The sequence below is a fragment of the Pogonomyrmex barbatus genome, unplaced genomic scaffold (assembly GCF_055798465.1).
Source record: "Pogonomyrmex barbatus isolate J1 unplaced genomic scaffold, ASM5579846v1 scaffold3, whole genome shotgun sequence".
In the NCBI taxonomy this organism is placed as follows: domain Eukaryota; kingdom Metazoa; phylum Arthropoda; class Insecta; order Hymenoptera; family Formicidae; genus Pogonomyrmex; species Pogonomyrmex barbatus.
In genome coordinates this window covers 1,136,084-1,157,419 of record NW_028297127.1, presented here as the reverse complement: position 1 = coordinate 1,157,419, position 21,336 = coordinate 1,136,084, and the positions used below count along the sequence as shown (strand labels likewise).

The 21,336-nt window shown below is 46.1% G+C and overlaps 1 protein-coding gene across 1 annotated transcript in view; it reads left to right on the top strand.

Annotated features, from left to right (window-relative positions):
- Positions 1–336: 336 nt before the first annotated feature.
- Positions 337–21,336, top strand: part of LOC105434207 (uncharacterized) — a 30,993-nt gene continuing 9,993 nt past the window's right edge. The window contains exons 1-4 of the mRNA XM_011649859.3: positions 337–1,439; positions 1,675–1,905; positions 6,517–6,630; positions 12,961–13,272. Of these exons, the coding sequence (XP_011648161.1) occupies positions 1,184–1,439; positions 1,675–1,905; positions 6,517–6,630; positions 12,961–13,272 (913 nt within the window). The 5' untranslated portion in view covers positions 337–1,183. The remainder of the gene's footprint in view (positions 1,440–1,674; positions 1,906–6,516; positions 6,631–12,960; positions 13,273–21,336) is intronic.

The following is a 21,336-nucleotide window of genomic DNA, read 5'->3' as shown; positions in this document are numbered from 1 at the left end:
ACGTCTACTAGTTTGTATTCTGGGGAATTCGCGAACGTCAGAGCGGCAACTCGCGCAAAGAATAACGGGTCGCCGCCTCGTCGGCCGGACGGCGGAAGTGCCGGAGGAAGAACCGTCATCGTCACCGTCGTCGACGAGGAGCACCGTCACGTTGGAGATTCCGCCGCGGAGATCACGGAGTTCGAAAAGTGGCGCGACGTGGGGCGGGGGCGGTCCGCGTGGTGGGAGCACCGAAGCGCAGCTCGCTCCCGCCGCCGAGGGGCGTCCGTTCGGTGGCAGAGGTAGAGGCGAGGGGGAGAATGAGGAGGAGAGAGAGGGGAGCGGGGGGGGGGGGGGAGGATCCGGAATCGCGAGGCTTAGGCCGTCCCGGGCCGCTTACGCGCGGAACACGCGGTCCGCCGAGCCGCTCCGCGCGGCATTACGTCGCGCACCGTCGACCGCGACTGACGTCCGCGCGAGAGGATCGCCGACCGGCCGCTCCACCCGACGATCCGCGATCATGACTCGGTCATCCGCCGGCCAGAGGGAAATGTCAGGTGGCGTTATGTAGGAAAAGTGCGCCGTTCGTCTAAGTGTAATGCTGTGACGTTGTATTCGGATTCGCGGAATCGACACTTGGGTCGTCCCCAAGCAGCGACAACCTGTAGGAGTAGAAGTTTGCGACAGATGATCTAACTGGTGCCGCGCTGGCGATAACGTTCCTAGAGAGAGAGAGAGAGAGAGAGAGAGACGCAGGGAGAAAAGAGAGAAACTTGAACAGGATGACAGATGACGTTAGTGATGATTCGGGATATTAAATGTTGATGATAAATGAAGACGATAGACGGTGACGATTTCGAATTGTCGATTTCTCCGATCGCGCGTCGCGCAAAAAGTGCAACGGTACATCGGTTGGACACGACTGCCGCGTTCGATCATGGATCGAAATTGGGGGGCGCGATCCCCGTCGTGTTGAGCCCGCAGTGAGATGACGGTTTCGGAGAGAGAGTGATCATGAAAATCAACGTGAACGAGGAGCGGGCACGACTGATCATCGATCACGAAAGGCGGGAGATCCGCCGCGGTGGCTGATAGCGAGGCGCGTGACGAGCCGTCCGCCTCCGTCTGCGAAGTAAGTGAAATCACGACGTCCCGACCGGGGGGTGCGTGCTTGAGCGACGAAGGGCGGCTACTGGCCGATGGGATGCATCTACCGGTGGGTTCCGTGGGCTGCGGGGAGAATTACGGCACCGTTGGATCCCACGAAGGCGCCGGCCCGTGTGGTCCCTCCCTGGCGCCGCTGCAAGGTGTAAACAACAGGTACCACCAGGTAGACGACGCCGACGCCGGAGGTGGAGGCGGCGAAATGAGCGAGAGTGCCGCCGTCGGCGAACTTTGGTGGACCGAAAGGCTCGTCGGCGAGGCGCAGGCCGAACATCCCGGAGAACTCGTCAGGACAGGTTGGTAACTCGCTAATGATGTCAGTTAAAGGAGGAAAAAAATAAATGGGAAATAACGAAGAAGCGAAAGAAGCCCTCCTTTTTCCCTCCACTTTGATTCTATTTCTTATTTTTAATTAAATTAAATATTAGATATCTTCATGTACATGCAGCATGCGATATCGAAGTCAGCTGTTAATTAATTAAATTAGACGTTAAATTGATTTGTGTGTACGAAGAAAAATGTTTGTTTCAGGATCGCCGTACTTTCTGTGCAGTCAATTACCGACGCACTGGCGGTCCAACAAAACGCTTCCAGTGGCATTTAAAGTGGTTGCTCTCGGCGAGGTTGGCGACGGGACTCTGGTGACAGTTCGCGCTGGTAACGACGAGAACTGTTGCGCGGAATTGCGAAACTCTACCGCGCTCATGAAAAATCAAGTCGCTAAATTTAACGACCTTAGATTCGTCGGTAGAAGCGGCAGGGGTAAGTTTACTCTAATTATTATTTATTCTTTTTTTTTTTTTTTTGTTTTTCTTCTTTAAAAGCTGCTTAAACGTATTTTCATAAAAAGATATTTCGTGTTTAATGGTGCGTCGCGTGTAACATCGCGCGGTTGCAAAAGAAATGTATTAACGTTTCAATTATCCTTCTGGAAACAATTTATACTACTGGCTTTGATCATATTGAAGTTCAGAAGAGAAATCTGCCGCGCTGCGTAGGAGGACGGGCAAAAGCGCGTGCTGCGATTTCCAGTCCTCTAAAATCACGGTTATTGTAATCATCATCATCGTGCTACCCTTGTTCATCCCCGTGCGTCCCCATTCGCGAGTTCCCGCTCTCCTGCCACCCCCAGAGTCATTACTCGATGTCTGCCGCAAGCCCCAACCAAGCATTCGAAACAACTGGCCGTTAATCAGAAATCATCCAACGGATATAGACGGATATAGACGGAGAGGATGACTTGCCAAAATCAACCAACGTTGCCGATCAACGCTCCTGACTCGTTTAATTTTCGAACCTAATTTTCTATTCCCCCGCGGCTTTTTCTCCGTGCGGATATTAACTAATGAAAACATTTGAATAAACATTGATTAAATCGTAACGAAAAGCAACATTAACGTAAATGCTCTTTCTTTTTTTCTTTCTTTCTAATAATCCACTGATGTAATTAAAATGTAATAAAAAGATAGATATATATGTGTGTGTGTGTGTGTGTGTGTGTGTGTGTGTGTGTGTGTGTGTGTGTGTGTGTGTGTGTGTGTGTGTATACCTATATTTTCAATAGGAAGTAAAAATCTTGAATCATTGTTTTCCTTATGAAACGTACATTGTTGTGTATATTCGACCTCATTTGTCTTTGCGAAATATCGATTTCCCGGCCTATGATAATTATTCACGGATCAGCAGGCGGCTTTGTCAAAGCTTACAAATGCATTTTGCACCCCATGATCCGGAGGGCGCGTTTATGAATTAACGGGTCAGACTGCTCGTATACGGCGGGATATTCGTCCTGTAGCGCGTCATCTATGTTTCATTTGATTTGATCATGAAGTGCAGGGTCAGCGATTTTCGTCCTCCTGGACGCACAGGTGCATCGGTCCCCGGAGTCAATTAGCGAAAGAGACACTTCCCTCGTCCAAAATCCTTCGATCCCTTTGTCCATTTTTTTGGCTTGTTGTTATATGTGTGTTGTTGTTGTTGTTTTTTTTTTGTCGTTTCAATCTCTCCCCGATAATCCATAATACTCAATTTCGGCGATTGACCAAACCGCTCTCGGTGTGTTGATACTGGCCACCACCACCATCATCACCACCATCAGGGAGGGACGAGCCGGCCCTCCTATCATCGGGGTTTTGTTTCCGCGACTTATTAATTTGATTGAATTGCATCGCATCGGCCGGCAAACTGATTCAAGAAATTGCAGCGAGGATTTTAAAAGCGTCGAGGCCACGAAAAATCGAGGCCGCTACGCTCCTCGATTAAAAAGAGCGATCGCGGAGCGATATCAACGCGCGACGAGATTATTTTTCCGACGACTTCGCGAGAGTTTTGGCTCCCCCCCGATATCCCCCTCCCTCTCACGTGATTTTTCTCACCGCACAATTTTCTCCGGCAAGGTATGTATATATATATATATATATATATATATATATATATATATATATATACATCCGATTGAAATTGCTTTTACACGTGTCTTCCGTTGTCGCGTAAGAGATTACGACTCGCCGAGCGCACCTCACGATTTATTACCACTAATCAACCGCCTATTAAAGTCAGTTTACGTTAAAAAGGAAATAACGCGCGATAACCGCAAGCCGATTGACAATCGTTTTTCTTTTCATTAGAACTATCGTAAACTCATGGAAGGATCGAGCGTGGCGACTCGAAGAGAGCGCGGGGAGGTCTCGGGGGCCGGTTTAGACCGTTCTATGATCCCGATAATTATCGCCTCTGGTATACCCACGATCAGATAATTCCAAAAACGCGCCGTCGCGTCGCGTCGCGTTGCGTTGCGTCGCGTCGCGTCGCGTCGCGTCGGTAGGAAAGAAATGGGATATGGTAGCGCCGAATCAAAGAGGGCCGGAGGCTGAAAACGACGACGGCCGTTCCATCATCATCGCCGGGGTCGAAAGCGGCCCGTGCCTATAATTAGTAATATACCGCAGTCTATATCGACACGGCTGAAATTACCACCGATAGTAATTATTTGACAATTGCAGAGACATCCTGTTGGGAGACTCGGGGACCTCCGTTCCGTCCCTACTCCACCAACGTGCGTCCGCTCGTCCCCTTCGTTCACCCCCGCACACCCCCTTAGCCCCTTTCTACCCCGTACGCTGCTGCTGCTGCTGCTGCTGCTGCTGCTGCTGCTGCTCGCTTAGTTCTACGCGACCTCGTCCCCTCCGCTCGTCGCCACGAGTATTAACGGACGGTTTCGAGTGGTTTCGGGCGGTTGTGTGTGGGCGGTTTGGGCTGGCACGCTCATCTCATCGTCGGTGTGTTGCCAACGCACCGACGCACACACATACGCATACACACACGTATACGTAGGGATACACATATATATGCGTAGGGAGAAAGAGAGAGGAGAGAGAGAGAGAGACACACGGGAGATCGTGAGTAGTCAAGCTGTGATGCTGCACGTTATATAGGTGCCACATACGCGTGGCCCGGTTTTGTCTGTCCGTCCGTCCGTCCGTCCGTCCGTTCACCCGTTCGTCCGTTCGCCCGTCCGTCCGTCCGTCCGTCCGTCCGTCCATCCGTCCGACCGAGCGTCCGTCGTTCGCGAATGCACAGGCCGGATCTCCTGTCTCTGCAGATGACCGTTCCCATCATCGAGTATTAACCGCAGGTTCGGGTGCCGGAGAGGGGAGTCGGCTGTGCGGCATTATTAGCCCCAAATGCGATGGACTCGACCGGGGGAGAGGAGGTCCAGCTCAACGTGCGACCCTTCCTCCGACCGACCGCCACCTTCCACCCTCTCACCCTTCCGACTTTGGTGATCCTCGGATTTTCCGCGATTTTCCAGCTGGACGCTATCGCTAATCTTGGAAAATTTGAGAACGACCGATCTGAAAAATTGATTCTGATCTTGTTGACTCATTACTTCCGGAAAGTTAGGTTCTTCCAGAAAAATTTATGAAAGTATCTACTTATTTTCATTATTTAACGATTGCCTAATTTTACAAAAAAAAAAAAAAAAAAAAAATAAATAAATAAATATGTAAAAAAAAATCTTGCTTTATGACGCAAAAATTTGAATCGACATCCCGAAACGATGCTCTTTGCGCGCGACAGATGAACGATGACGATGGCAATGACGGCTGCGGGAGGTATCCTGGGACCGGGCGGAGGGTGTAACGGGGGGGGGGGTGATTCTATCGCGGAAGAGCGGAGAGAACTGGCGATATAACTGGGATATAACGCCATGTAGCTCTGCAGTCAGTTGCAGTTCCCGGGGGTGGTGCGGGGGTTGGCGGTGTTTGATGCCGGTTATCATGTTGACAGACACAGCGAGGTGGAACTGGGTGCACCAAGGGGAGACAATTACAAATCGTTGACATTTACGCCAACACAAACGATTGCATGTCCGCGGCGCGTTAGGTATCGTCTCTTTTGGGCGTAAACAGCAGTCTTGGTCGTGTTTTGTTTCATCATATTGGACAAGTTGACACCGAGTGTTTCGCGAATGGTCCCCATGAAATGGATGGCACATCCATACGGACTCGGCTCTCGTCAAGTTATCGCCTCCTGCAACAGAACGTCGTTCGGCAACAAAGTGCCGAATTTCTCTGTTTCTAATTCCGGAGAGCGTAAATAACGAAAGAGAGAGAGAGAGAGAGAGAGAGAGAGAGAGCTAAGCACGGTATAAATTTCTCACCGCGCGAACGAACCCTCCGTCCGTGAGGGACAATTGGTCGGAAGGGACAAACTGACCGGTTCTCCTACCAAACGGAAGAGCTGCGAAAGAGCGGCGAATTACCGAATGCATATTAGCGCGCGATGGGCCGTTTAAGAGCGCGTAGTCAATCTCTCCGACGGACGTTTATGGAGAGGGAATTAATATACCGGACCTTCAACTTCCAGACCTTCGCCGGTGATATATGTACACGACTGCTCCACCCCCGAGCATCCCGACTCCTCCTCTATTATCTTTTAACTTGTGCTTAAGAATACCGAGAGACTCCGTTAAGATCTAATAGACGCGGACGCAATAATTGCAAAAGTCGCAAATTAGATCTTGCCTATTTCATCGCGTTTAATCAAAGATAACCAAAATATACGTTTTGTTAACGTCCAATTAATAAAAATAGAATGTAAAATTTACTTATACATAATCATAAAATTAATTTAAGGTGTAACTTTTTAAATGTATTGAAAAAAAAAAAAATTCTTATATATTACATACATTACATGCATTAATAGGTTATATGTGATCTTAGAAAAAGATTTGTCACAAATTAAAATCTTATCCAATTCATATATTTGTATAACTGATTGAAATATACAAAAATATAAATTATCGATGAAAGCTCGTGCTCTTCCGCCGTACACAACTCATACTGTTGTACCGTTCTTTCTCTGTCGCAGGAAAGAGCTTCAGCATCACCATCACCGTGTCGACGACGCCACCCCAAGTGGCGACCTACACGAGGGCGATTAAGGTGACCGTCGATGGACCGCGGGAGCCACGATCGAAAACGAGTAAGTGCGGAATATGCGACACTTTATGCGACGCTTCGATCGCGAGATCTATCCGCGACGCGACGCGACGCTCTGCCGCGCACCGCCCCGGGGATTCCCTGAAAATGTACCGATAATTCAACGAAAGTCCCTGTACACGGTAATGGGGAGTCATTACCGAGCAGATGGTGCGCGATGATGCAGTGGTCGACGTGCGTATCGCGCGCTTGCTGCGTGTTTCGGGTCAGGCCATTCGCGTATCTATACACACACAGGCGCGCACAACACACACACACACACACACACACACACACACACACACACACACACAGTAGACGCGCGTGCACATACATACACGCACAAGGGGGGGGGAGAGACAATGCTTTTACACGTGCACGTTTGTGCGCGCCGGATATTCTAACTCACTTACGCTAATTTGCCACGGAAACACCAGAAAAATTGCTAAAACATTCTGTTGGCGAACTCATTACTGGTCGGGCGAAATTGATAGAATCACGCGAAACACACACAGAAAAAGTCGATCGGGGAGGGGGGGGGGGTGGAGGAGGAGGAAGGAAGAAAGGGTGACTGACCTTCAGTTTTTACAATTCGGCTGCGGGTCCGTCCATCCCCGCGTCGTCGGATCAGAAGGAGATATCGCGCGCTTGTACGCCCGACGATTCAGCCGACACCTATTTTCGGATGCATCCGCGGCGAGCGGGAAAAAAAAATGGTCGTTATTTCGATATCAGATTAATAGCCGTTGCGGAGTTAACCGCGAAAACGGCAGTTTTTTGCGGGCGTTTCGCATTTGTTGTATAAAGTATTGATGGAAGCAGGGCGCCGCGTACACCCGCCGGACCCGCTATTTTTTTCGAAATGGTCGACCGTGATTGATTTTACTGTTGTTTTTACTGCTTGACTCAGGCCGCGTGTCGGGCGGGACCAGGTGCAAAAATGCGTGAACCTCGTCAATTTTCCAGCCGGCATAAAGTGCACTTAACGACGGGGTTAAAGTTTCAAGTCGTTTCCATCGACTTCCATATCTTTGTGGTATTTAGCACTTTAGCAACGGCCCTTCGATGAAGATGTTTGTTTCCGACTCGGCCAGCTTCGGTTCGTCACTGTCCGATTTTGTCGTCGACACATTATTAATTTCTGAATAAGCGCATAAAATTCTGAGAGAAAAGAAATCAGAAATGCTTGGCGAAATAATCTAGAAAAAAAGATTAATATTAAATCAAGACAAATATTTTCGTGTATAAGCAAAAATATTATAATCTTCTTAGAAAAATTTTAGTTTTTCGATTTGATTGAATTTATACTAAAACATGTATAGATATTCTTATCTTAAAAATTTTATAAAAATTCTCATCCTCTCATCTAAAAATTTTAGTTTTGATTGATTTTATATTGACATAATTACTTTTGTTCAAGACTAAAAATCTTTAATACGAAGATTGTAATATCCTTGCTTATATATGAGAATATATATCTGTTTTGATTTAAGACTAATCTTCTTCCATGAATCGAAATCAAGATTGATTTGTTGGAAACATTGAACAAAATTTAGTGTTTAATAATAAATCTTAATCTACTTATATCTATCGACAACATCTGAAATATATTGATAAATTTACAAGTAATTCACAGATAGAGTTAAAGTGAGACATCCAACGAGCATGGGCTAGGGCTTTCGCTATGCGAAATATGTCACGATTATCGTCTCTCCTGATAATCCTGATAAAAAACAAATGGTAGGTGGAGCCGGCGTTAAACGATGAAGGCCTGATTCACGCCGTTTAAGCCGTCGGCTCGAGCAGGCCGGACGTTGCGTCGCCGACCTACTGGTCCTTTCGAAACCGAAAGAGACAGCACGAACGGACAGCACGCGTGTCGCGTGGCACGGGCCGCCGCGGAATAGAAACACGCATGACGACATATTGCATACACGGGTTCGGCATCGTCGATGGCGTGCCTCATCGGCCGGCACGCATCGGGGAGACACAATCTATGCAGCAACCGGCGTACGAACGCGAGCGCTGCTTTCGAGCAAAACAACCGGCAGCGCTTTCCATTGTGCTGCCAACAATGCGCGACGCCCGAGCGCCCCGCAGACACCTGCCGGCTCTCATTATTGCGTGCATAATCGCGAGCTTTTTGTTATCGGAAATCATCCCTCCGCGCCGCGCTCCGCGCCGTGTGCCATAGACGACGTGGCCGGTAATCGGGCAATTTCCGTAATTCGCCGCCTCGCAACACCGCCAGCGAAAGAGTTTAGAATAGCGAGTCCTTCCCGCCCTCCAGAGAGAGAGAGAGAGAGAGAGAGAGAGAGAGGGATGAGTCCGACAGGAGAAATGCATATTGCGATTCACGCAAGACAAGACTGTAATATAGTGCGTTCCGTTGAGAAAAGAGCGAGATATTTTTCTGGCAATGAGATAGAGCGATTTTGGAAAAGTTAGACGTAAACGTAAGATGATAACTTTTTGATATCTCGTTGTAGAACTGCTGCAAAGTAGCAGTTTTCCGAGTAATTTGTCAGTTGCCAATAACTGAAACGGCGGCGGCATAACGCGGGACGAATCGAGCGTGGTACGGATATAAATCGAGAACGAGAGAGGCGTCCGCGAAACAAAGTGGCCGCTGCCCGTCACTGTGGACCAAAATCATCGAAATGCAAGCGGGCGAAACGATATCGATGGATGGGTGCTGTCAGTCAAAGGTCGAAATTGAATTTGCCTCGTCCCGTAATTGATCCATATTTGAAATGTCGTCTATTAGTAGGATGCCATAGATTCGCGAAATGATTTTCCGTTTTAATACGAGTAACGAGGCGCGTCTCGATTTTTCTATCCTCAAATTTTTGCTTAATGATAAACGGGATATTCCGGCGTACAACTCCTCGGGATTCGAATTTTATTTCGTAAAGTAAACGCGGTTATTTCGCGGTAAAGGCGCGCCGACAGCACGATCCGTCGGCGACATTCGCCTCGATCTCTTACCGCTACCGTCGGGGTCGGGCCGAATATAACATTCCGCTTTATCTTTACAAAATCGTACATCCCGCCAATCGACATTCTCTTAAATGTAGTTTTCGAGAAAACCGATAGCGACGAAAGGAATCATACGAAGCAATTTCAGCAGTCCGGTGGCCGATCAATCAAAATGTTAAAATTGGAACCGAGCTACTTCGCTCGGGATTGGATTCCCTCGTGGCCAACTCTTGATCCTGATATATACCAGTTCAGAGGAAGGCTCTATCGGCGACCGAAAAGTCCGATTAAAGAACCACCTCTTGATAAAGCGACTTGAAAAAGTGGCGGATCTAGCGAGGCTTCCGCTCCGAGCGTATAATCGTCGAATAGCGGGAGGAATTATTCGCGCTTATCGTTCACGACGATCTCGAAATCGGCGAAGAACGAGCGCGCACGCAAATATGCATAAGCGCGTTAACGCGAGGAAAAAAATGAGAGAAAAAAAACGAAAAGGGGGGGGGGGGCAAAAAAAGCGAAGGAGAGAATGAAATCTAGGAAATGCCGTAGCCTGGCCACTGGGCACTGGCGTCAAGGAGAAAGACGTAAGACGAGCGGGAGGGGAGGGGGGGGGAGAGGCCCCGTTATTAGAGAGGAGGAAAAAGCCGCGCTATTTCCGTCCTCCCGGAGCCGCCACACTTTGATTAGATAAGCCCACCACTCGTGCCGTGGAGATTGGAATTATTGCTCTCTCCGTCCTACCTTTTCTCTCTCCCTCGCTCTCTCTCTCCTCGCTTATCCACTGCTTCACGAGCCGGAGGGACGATTGATGAAGGTGTTATATCACCATCATTCTTGTTTATTGTAAATTAAATGTTTTTCGTGCGAGGACGCTCCGACTCCACCTTCTTCCTCGCATCTTTGCTTACATTCTTACATCTTTGATTGTCGCCAGATTGCATTTGTTACGATTATACGATTTCTCCGTGCAAAACATCCGTATATAACGTGTCGAAAGATCGCGCGGCTGTTTCATCCGGTCGCCGGATCATCCGCACCTTTCGAATTTCTCCTTTGTCCATTTTTACAAAAAAAAAAGAGATGAACAAGTGAAAAACGAAGAACCGCTGTGAGCGGTTATCGATTTTTTTTTTTTTACTTCCATTACTGGTCGTCATCATGCGATTATTAAAATTTGATTATTGCATTTGTTGTATTTGTTTAACAATCGATTATATTAATCCTTTGTTCCGGCTGAAGATGACTCAAAGACGAGTAGAAATGTTCGAATTGTTCGAGTGTATTTCACGAATGAAATATTTTCGCTTGAAATAAATAAGCCCTTTTAAAATAATTACGTACCATAAACAGCATTGACTCTTATTACTAACCGTCCAATTTTATGTTTTCAATTTGTAAAATGAAAAAAATGAGGGCTGTGAGAGTCGACGCGAAATGCACAATGCACTATCTGAGATATATAGATTTATTCACATGAAATTAACATATTCCATCCGTACGTTTTTGGCTCCTTTCGACCAATTTTCGAAGGGGAAGATGTTCTCAAGCTCCCAGACTGTGATGAAACAAATGCAGGATTACAGATAAATATCGTCTGTCACAACCAGCTGACAGACCGAGTGAAAAATCGGCCAAAATGAATCTGGCCCAGAGAATAGCTGGGAAATTAAATTCGCAACAATCGAACGGGTAACAGCCCATTGCTAATAAATAAAGACTGAAGTCGGAATTGTAAAGGAATTGTAAATTAAACTTATGAAAGTAGTCTTTAGTCTTAGAGAGAACGGAATCACTAGATTAAGGTCTAGAAAATCGCCGTGGTCGAGCCATTTAGGCTGCGACAACGTCAACGTGAAAAAAAAAAAAAAAAAAAATGAAAGATGAGGTTCGTCCGAAGGAAAATGAAATTCTTCTCTACCGTTTGACCTTTCGCGAGGGCCCAAACCGAGCGAGGAGTACATCGGCGGGCCCATCACTGCGTAACGTTCCGTACGTTTGGGGCATTATCGTCGTCCGGTACGTGAGAAGTCGTGGGATCCTCTCTACACGGGCCTCGCTTCGTAGCATCTCCTGGCGCGGGCGCCGATCGTGGTAGTCGGTAGCAAGGAATAATCTTGTAGGCATCGGTCAGAGCATTGAAGCTGACCATCTGGGCTCGCCGACAATTTCGTGCAGTTTGTGGTCGAACTTTATTTGTCGTTCGCCCTCGTGGCCGAAGGTGTTTTTCTCTCCTCCTTCATCTTCGTTCCTCTCTCTCCTCACTCTCTCCTCCCCTCCTTTTCTTCCCTCTCCCCCCTTCTCGAAGAATAACAATTTGCGCCTAGGCTCCCATTCTTCGCTTTTTCCTCCGCTGTTGAAACCGTTGAGAGAGAGAGAGAGAGAGAGAGAGAGAGAGAGAGAGAGAGAGAGAGAGAGAGAGAGAGAGAGAGAGAGAGAAGGCGAAGTGCTATTGCCAATCGATAATAGATCTTTTGGTATTTGCATATATATTAATGTCCGCTGTCTTACATTAACATATAAATATCAAAGGATTGAAATTACGAAGAATATAACTCTCGCGTCGTGAAATATATACGTTCACTCTTCACTCTTCACTCTTATCTGCCATTTATTTTCTACGGGAGATCCACAGATACGGGATATGCGATAGTGTATTTTGTCTTCGTATTTCGTCGGTGGATCTCCGATTATTATGTAAACGTTCGGGCTCATGCACGTGCCGAGTCATGTGCATTGTCGTGCAACAATATGTATCAAGCGTGTATTAGGATCCCGACGTAATAGGGAATCGGAATACCCGCGTTATGTATACGCCGCGATACTTGGCTCGAGATTCTGTCTGTCCATGAGGTCCCCGATATGCGAGGAATGCTATTGAAGTCTATCAAGGGAAGAGAGGTCGAGTTTCTTCATTATCCCGTTCTATTGGGCTAATGATGTAGACGCGTGCTGGTCAATTCCCCTCGATTTAGAGATTCCGACGCGATATCCGAATCGTACCAAAGAGATGTAAAAATTCAGAAAGTATAAGTCCTAAGGGAAAGGTCGAAAGGTCTTTTATCTTTTCTCAAGTTCTCTGCAGGAAGCGGTTTAAAAAAAAAAAAATAAGAGAGATACAAGCAATTGTTCTAAATTTACAGATTTAATACAAATTATACAGACATCTGAAATCTAGTCTACCAATATCTTCTCCGATCCGTTAAAAAAAAAAAAAAGAAAAAAAAAAGAAAACTAGAATCTTTGCTCAATTCAAATTTTAATATCGATTGCGATTGTAGATGTAATAAGTTTAAACGACCTAACATTACAAACAACATATATAATGTATCGCGATAAATAACTTTTTTTTTTTCAGGGCAGCAACATCAACAATTCCGCGCGCTCGGCCTGGGACAAAGACCCTTCCTCGACGCGCCGACCTCGTTCAGGTCCCACCTGCGGGAACTCGAATCCTTCGGGAGGAATAAGCATCACCATCATCACAGCAGCAGTCACTTACACGACCAGCAGACTGGCAACAACGTCACCACGAATTCGGTTAGCGGTGCCTGCACCAACCCCAACAACACCGACCCGACCGCATCGCCGGCTTCCAGTACACACCTCGGGGCTACCGGCGGCTCTTCCGTTCATCAGGATTGCTACAAGCGGAGTCCTCAACACGGCGGTGAGTTCCGATCTTGTCGCCTATTTTTAATCATACCAACAGCCTAATCCGATTTATTTCACGCCCAGCTATCTCTATTAGCAGCGTAATCTCATTAGCATTTACATATTAAAATTCAACAAGTAAAATAAAGATACCGTTTTTATGTAGAATAAGTTTCTAAAAGATCTTTTAATCAATAAGAATCGTTTTTTTGTTTGAAATGATGGATAAATTTTTAATTTAAATTTCTTCTAAATTTGTCGAATTTAAATTTCTGCTTAAATTATATAAGATAACAAGATAAATCTTATTATAAATAAGGATAAATTTTTCGGAGGGTAACTTTATGCACGTTATCGCAAAAAAAATTCATGCTCGTTTGTATCCTAGTATAAATTTACGCGACGTTCGCCTAAGTGTTAAGTAGAAACAACATCCGATGCAGTTTATTTGCTCCTTTGATTTATGATGAATATTCGTGATGCTGCTATCATCATCTCGCACTCTCTTCGCATAGCATTCTCGTGCCTCGTGAAGAGCGACTCAAAACGCATTCTACCCCACCCAACTCTTTGTCGCGAAAGGGTGAAGAAGTAGAAATCGAGGAGGGAGATCCCGACTTGAGATAGAAAGAGAAGAGATCTCTGCCGTTTCGCGAGGTAATAGTTTCATACCTCGTTCCGGCTCTGCACCCTCTAATTCAACGTAATAACGACATTCAACCTGCCGTTTCCATCTCCCTCCTTGCCGATCTTTCTCGATGCACCGTTGCATCGTAACACAAGGAAAAAGTGTCCTCCTCCTCCTCCTCCTCCTCCTCCTCCTCCTCCTCCTCCTCCCCTCTCTTCCTTTTCCTCTTCCATCGTCAGAAGAACGTCATCGGTCGCGAATAAATACCAGGCAAGGTCTACGAAGATATTTTCCTCCGAGAAATCTTTTTTACTCGAAACAAAAATTTTCCTTCGACAAAAAAGCAAAGAGTCGTCTGAAAATTACCGCAGCAGCTTTCAGTCGTTCAATTACGATAGAAATTCGTCTAACTGGCAAAAAGCGCGAGCGATCATTTTTCTCGCGCGACGACGGCCGACGAGAAGCCATTCGACGCGCGGAGCTCTGCGCCTCCGCGCCGGATAGCTTCGATATTTCGAACTATCGAGATAATTTAGGATGCAAAAAGGCGGGAAGGTCGAGGCAAGGCACTTTATTTCTGCGCGGCTCGTCTCGCATCAGCGGTCTCGACCTGATCAAAGTTAAGTAGACGCGCCCCTGGCTGGTGAGACCTCTTTGAAGCTACGTTGCGGTTTCTCTTTGCTCTAATCTCCTCCTCCGCAAACCCGGCCTCCTCGTCTCCTCTCACCCCCTGCGATCGGGGCCCTCCGTCACCTTCCGGACTGAGACTTCTCGTCACCCGAGACACTTCCGTGGATCGACCATCGTAATTAGCTCGTTTATCCGCGCAAAGCTTACCATTTGCGCGTCTAAAAGAAGGGCGCAGGTCGACTCGTTAACCAGTTAACCAGAATCTGAAAGACTAACAAAGAGCAAATGTCAGTGCGTTTTATGTCTCTTCTGCTATATCGACGCAATCGCAGATAGATATTTTATTCGAATGAGCTTTTTTTTTTCTTCTTCGCGTACTGGATAAATATGTGTCGAATTCTTGCACGTGGTGAAAAAAAAAAAAAAATGACTGAGCGTAGATGTAATTTTCTTCCTCCTGTCAAATTCGAGGGAGGAAAAGAAGAAATAGAAGAAGACGATTCTTGTCTTAACAACCCTTCTATCTCGGAGCGATTCTTTTCACTCTATTCGGATCTTTCTGCCGACGGCACACCTGACATGTTCGTGCACTCACGTACGACTCACGTGCACGTCTGCGTAATACCAGGGATCGATCGGTCGCTTCTCGATCGATCCGAAGCTGGATCCATGTTGTTTTTGCCCTTCGCTCGCGCGACTCTTCCTTTTATCTTCTGCTCGCTTCGCTTGCGACGTTACTGAATCGAACCTATTCGCCTTCTTCTCCTCTTCCTCCTCCTCCTTCCTCCTCGTCTCCTCTCCGTGACTTCGTCTTCTCGTGATTGCTTTCTAAATCTCACGTACGCGCCGGAAAGTTCGATAAAAAAAAAGTGAAATCGTTAAAATTTTTATCACAAATGTAAGAATAAAAATATGTAATAGCGTCTAAGTGACATGAAAACTGATGAGATTTATGCTCATCGACAACTTGCGCAAGAAAATAAATATGAAAGGGAGTACGATCTTTTCGTACAACCTTTTTCAAGTATTGCAATTATATTTCTACATTATAAATACATTCGCATTTCGTGGCGCAGTTTCATGTGTAAATTTCAAGCGGCGTTCAAATTTTGCCTCGTCCGCACCGAGAGAGTAAAAACGCCACGTCGGTCGGGAGGTCCTCGGGAGGTGAAGAAAAAAGGGAAGCGAGCATTATTTCTGTCTCTTATAATATAACCGTATATCCATTTCTCGTCTTCCTTGCCCCGCCAAGTCTCATTTCGAGTCATGATCGGGGTAATGAGGCCCCGCGCGCAGTGGCAGCGGGCCGAGGTAGGTAGTACCCGAAGAGATGATGCGAACTGGAAGGAACGAGAGGCGAGAGAAGAGAGGAGAGGGACGAATCTCTCAAGTGATATCAACGTGAAAGGAACGGGAGAGGAGCGCCTGCTTCGGCACCGGGAAAAGAAGAGACGCGCGGGCGGAGAGAGGTAAAACGGACAGCGAAGCCACGATGTTGCCGGGCATGGTAGGGGTAAGGACACTGATTATGGGGTGTCAAACAATCATGCTGATTGTATATTCTGTGCTGACTCCTTCTGTCTGCCTCCACGTCTACTCGTACAGGCTACAACCAGCGGCAAACTCTCGTTTCCCGTCCTCTCGTGTCCTCTTTCTCCTCGTCATCGTCATCGTCGCGCAGCCATTCTCCTCCTCTTCTCACCGACGGGAGGGGGAGAGGGGGGGGGGAGTTATGCGAAGAAAGAGAGAAAGAGCGTACTGTTCCCTCAAACAGATTTATTGTCGAGGAAAGAGACGAAAACTGCATTTCTAAAGGCGCGTCATGGTGGTTTACAAGGAGGAAGTTATTTATCCGGCTAAGATAAATGAACAGTCGAGTAAAATTAGAAAAATCCGCCGGATAGAGAAAAATAGATAAAAAGTCCTTTAATTGTGGGATCTTTTAGCTTGTAAATTTTGAAAAACGAAATTTTGACGAAAAGAAAAAAATACCAATACGAGGGACTCAATGAGAAAGATGATCTTTCTTTCTCTCGCGATTACGATTACCCCGGCGGGATTGATTTTTTGGCCGCGCAAACGATTGACGATTTTTACGTGCGGCCACAGTTACCCGGATGGTTAAGGTTAAGAAGCGTGTAATTCGCGTTGCGAGCTTCGTCCCCGGGAGATGCGCGCGAAGAGTCCAGGAGCAGCTTGTCGCGAGTTAGCAAGAGGGAAATCATCTCTCTCTCTCTCTCTCTCTCTCTCTCTCTCTCTCTCTCGTCCCATCCCCCTTATATTACTTCGCCGGCGAGAAAGAGACAAAGAGGCCGCGCGGCCGGCGCATCTCGGCTCTTTTACCTATTTACCGGGAAGATGCTCGTACTTTACCTAATCCAAAAAGACGACAAACCACGCGGGAGAGCGACGTTACACCGATGGGATCGAAAAAGGGAAGGGGGAGAAGGGGCCCGCAGAGGGGGGACCTCGTGAAAAGAGAGACGAGGGCCCGATCTCGCGATTCCCACGTGCCTCTCCGTGCCTACCAAGAATGCGGCTACCTTTCTGGCTGTTGCCACGAATTTTTTCCCACCTACTGATTGTCCTACCGTGGATCTCGGTACCTTCCAGGTCCTCCGGCCTTCGTGCGCTTTACTCGTTAGTACTTAGAATGCTGCCGACGCGGCTTAATGGAAGCCTAGTGCGTGCTTGTACGAGATTATTACGCCTGCTACTTGCTACAGCTGGCACTCTTACTTTATTTCGATGTTCCTGAGAACGGCACGATCTTATCCGTGTACGCATTATACGGCGAATTCCAATTCCAATATCTCATTTTAACCGACATCCGACTCCGCCGTAAATCCGGTGGGCACAGCCATAATTTTATCTCACATTGATATCATTAAACATTCAAAGTTATAAAAAAAAAATCCAATTTTTTGTCATATTATATATTACTGTTCTTATATATTATATATTTGTTCTGTATAAAGATAGCGTTTACTATACATACTCATAAAGCTACCTATATTTCTTGAACGCAATAAAATTTGAAGGTGCAAAAGAGATGATTATCCTCGTAACGCATTTCTTGGAAAGCAAAGGTTACTTTACGTCCAGTTATTGTTCGAAAGTTTTGCCGATCCAAAGTCTACCGGCGCCGCGAGAAACAGGCGGATAAGGGTTGCTTTTCTTAAACAGGGGAAGGGGCAGGAAGTTGCGAGGCAATTAGGAAAGTGTCACACACACTCCTATCACGACTCACCCTCGCAACACGACGGCAACCCCTATCATGCTCTATCACGAGGTTATTAACACTCGCTAAATCGTCTATGGGATACGAAAGAATCTACGACGCATTAAGAAGCAACGCTCTTGGCATTCATATTCATAGCGCGTTTTATATTCATAAATTCGCATTCGCTTTCGAAGTGTTTTTCATATACTTTTACATGTTAAATTAAGTGAAATACATTTTAGTCACCGTGAATAATGTTCGATCCCGACCGAACATCTGCGTGAGGAAGACTGGCAAAGAAAACAGGTTATCGCTGCCAGTTTGAGAAACGACGGCATAAACTTTTCTTCTTCGCAATTTGTACTTCTCGTAGGAAAGCGAAGTTCGAACCTTGTAAGCAGGCAACGAGTCTTCGATGCTTACTAAAATGACAAACGCGACCGCAGAACTTAATTAAACTCGTAAATCCGTCGGCACCATCGTAGACATCTACCGTTGTTGCGTTTCCCAGTACTTATTTACTTCGCAGTACACATTCTATAAACGACGTCCCGGCCAATTAGAAACGTCGAATGGATCGTCATGTATTTGCACGAGCCACTCTTATGACCGAGTCTCACATCGCTATTTTGCACAAACAAATCTAATGCCAACAGGACTGTGTAATGATTTAATAATAAATAATATTTTATTTCAGCATTCTGTGCTGTAGAAAATACGCAACTGTAAAAAGTGCTCTCCTCTCCAGATCTCTCTTTCACTTATCTAAGAAATCGAATATACAAACGATCGCTTTTTAATGAAATCGATAATTTATATACATTGCACACTTTGAAAACGTATTTTCTTAAAAAATTCAACAAATACTTTATCTTATAAAAAATTCTAAGGTATTCGCCGTGGATTCCGTGGACTTTCGAATCTATCCGAGAAATCGTGCCGGACGCCTTCCGCAAAATGGAATTTCAGAAATCCTCCTCAGTCCCACGGCGGTGCCCGGTGGAACTTTATCGCTCGCCGGTTTATCGCGTATCCTGGTGGCACACAACATCCTTCGTGTCCGTCCAATCAGGCGCGCACTTGGCCAACGGCTTAAGGAAACCCGTGGCGACCGCTTAGCCCAACCGCGATAATAAACAGGGCAGCCGTGCCGTTCCGTTTCCACGTATTCTTCGGGTTACACGACAGAGGACCGAGGGCGAAAGACTTGGCCGCAGATAGGCGGAAGCAGACGGGCGATTCCTTTCCTCGCCTCCTTACGTCGGATCCCCCCCCACCCCTCCCCGCCGAAGGATCGCCGTATCTCCCGGCGGCGATAAAGTCAACGAGCGTGCCCCGACTAGTAGGCGAAGCCTCCTAATTAGTTCCACCAGTGAAGTATATTCATCCTGAATTCGACGATCAGTACAGTGTAAAATGCGCCTTCGCCCACCTGCGGCGAAAGGAAAGCGAAGGGATCAGCGCACCGAGAGGTGGTCCTTTCTTCTTAATCTTGGACGATTATCTTCATTTTTCTGTCACACGACATTAACGTTGTGAGGTCCTACGACAAAGATCCTGCGCCGATTTTAGAGTTCCGTTATACTATAACGTCACAGATTTTTCAATCGGCAAACAAGTATTAACAATCGTATACACTTTATTTATTATTAAAAATTGAAACAAATTCTAATGTGTTTAAATGATTGAATTCTTCTTAAGAGTATCGCCTTTATTTTTTGTCACATGGTTAACACTATGAAGTTCTACAAAAAAGATCCCGTGCCGATTTCAGAGTTCCATTATTACGACATTAAAAATTTGTTAATTGGCAAATAAGTATATATTAACGTTCGCGCGCAATTTATTTATTATTAAATTTTATTATCAAAATAAATTCTAATATGTATTAGATGGCTGAAAGTACTTTTGAATGCAACGAATTAAGAAGTGTGTTACCAAAAATGTGCGACAGGCATCTCTATAAAATATTGCTCCGTAGAAAGGGCAAACTCGATGGAATCGAACCCTTAACTCCGATGCACCCACCATTTTCCCACGCGACGATCGACGCGAGTTCCACACCACTGGAGACAGACTATTGCTACATCCCGCGTTTTTTCTGCCAACGCCTTTCTCATCGTTGTCTCTACTGTCAATTTAACTTCCGGTATTCCGTTCGAAAAAATCCGCCATTAATCCGCAGATGTTTGATTCTCGTTAACTTTTATTTTTCCGAATTTCAAGATTCGCGAAAGTTTAAAAATTACTAATTCAAGTTTGATAATAACGTGACACTGGCATTATAGTTTTCTTTTGGACAATCATCGAGATCTCCGTACACAAAGTGGAAAAAGGCATATGCGAAACCATCGGAAGATGGTACGGATTATCACAACGGTGAGTGTTCAATGCCAAAAATCGAGACGTCCCTCAATCAAGGATACTGATTCGAAACGATTTGAGCTGATCGAGAAACGATCTCGAGCAAATCGATCCAAGGCTGATTCGCCGACCTGAAATCGTAGAAAGAATCATGTCGGACGAGCGAAGCGAGAAAGTGATTCGCGAAGCGGAGATCGGGAGATCGTCATTTTACCGAAACATTTTTCGTGCGCACAGGCAAAAAACGCCTTGAAAGTATCTCAATAAAAACTCGGCGTTTTATTTTATAATAATAAGCTGCTCCTTTAATTAATATGAGTCATTTCGAGGAGGCCATTTCGTTTCCCTTTGCTTTTCTATTTATGATAATAAAAGAGCTTCTTCTAACGTCATTCGCGATTCATGCCGCGTCTCGTCCCGTTACTTTTCTAAGTCGTAAATAATCCCGACCTTTGCCGGCGAATTTAAAGTTCCCACCACGTTCCTCGTAACTGGTTGCCGTTCGCAGAAAATATTCACGATGAATTAGCATACTCTTATTGAGAGTCCGCTACAGGAAACTTTCTTCCCAACTTAACAAGTTTGATTTCGTGAATCACATTGAGAATATTACATCGACCGGATGGTATCGTGATAAGTAGTGAGTCACCTATCTCGAATATATATATATATATCCGTCTTCGTAAGAGTACTTGATTTCGTCATAAATTTCATTTTCCATAAATTCGGCGTTTTAATTTCAACGCCAGCGAGCACATTCCACGCGTGCCACAACGAGTGTGTCGATCCTTCATTTTTTTTTTTTCCTACGCCGGAAATTCCACGAATCGCAATGTCGTCACCTGACCCCTCCTCCCTGCCCCTCCCCTCCCCCTCCGTCGATTTACCTCGACCCCCGACACGTAGCTCGCGATCTCTCGGATAAAAGATCTTGTAGCTTGCGAGCGACCGACGAAATAATCGGGCTGATTTTGAAATTCGGTATTTCCGAAAGATATACACATCCGTGGCACATCCCCGCCGTGTATCGCCGGCAAATTTCATGCGTCTAGAGAGATGATCGCGGTATATACCTACCTATAATTGAAAAAAACCTGGGAGGCTCTTTGTGGGAAGAGGGAGCGCTAAAACTGGTGAACGGAAGTACCGAGGTGAGGTAGACGAATTAGGATCGAGAGGAAGCCTCGGTCTTCCTTTTTTTTTTTTCTTCCCATACGAAATTCTTGTACTCGTAA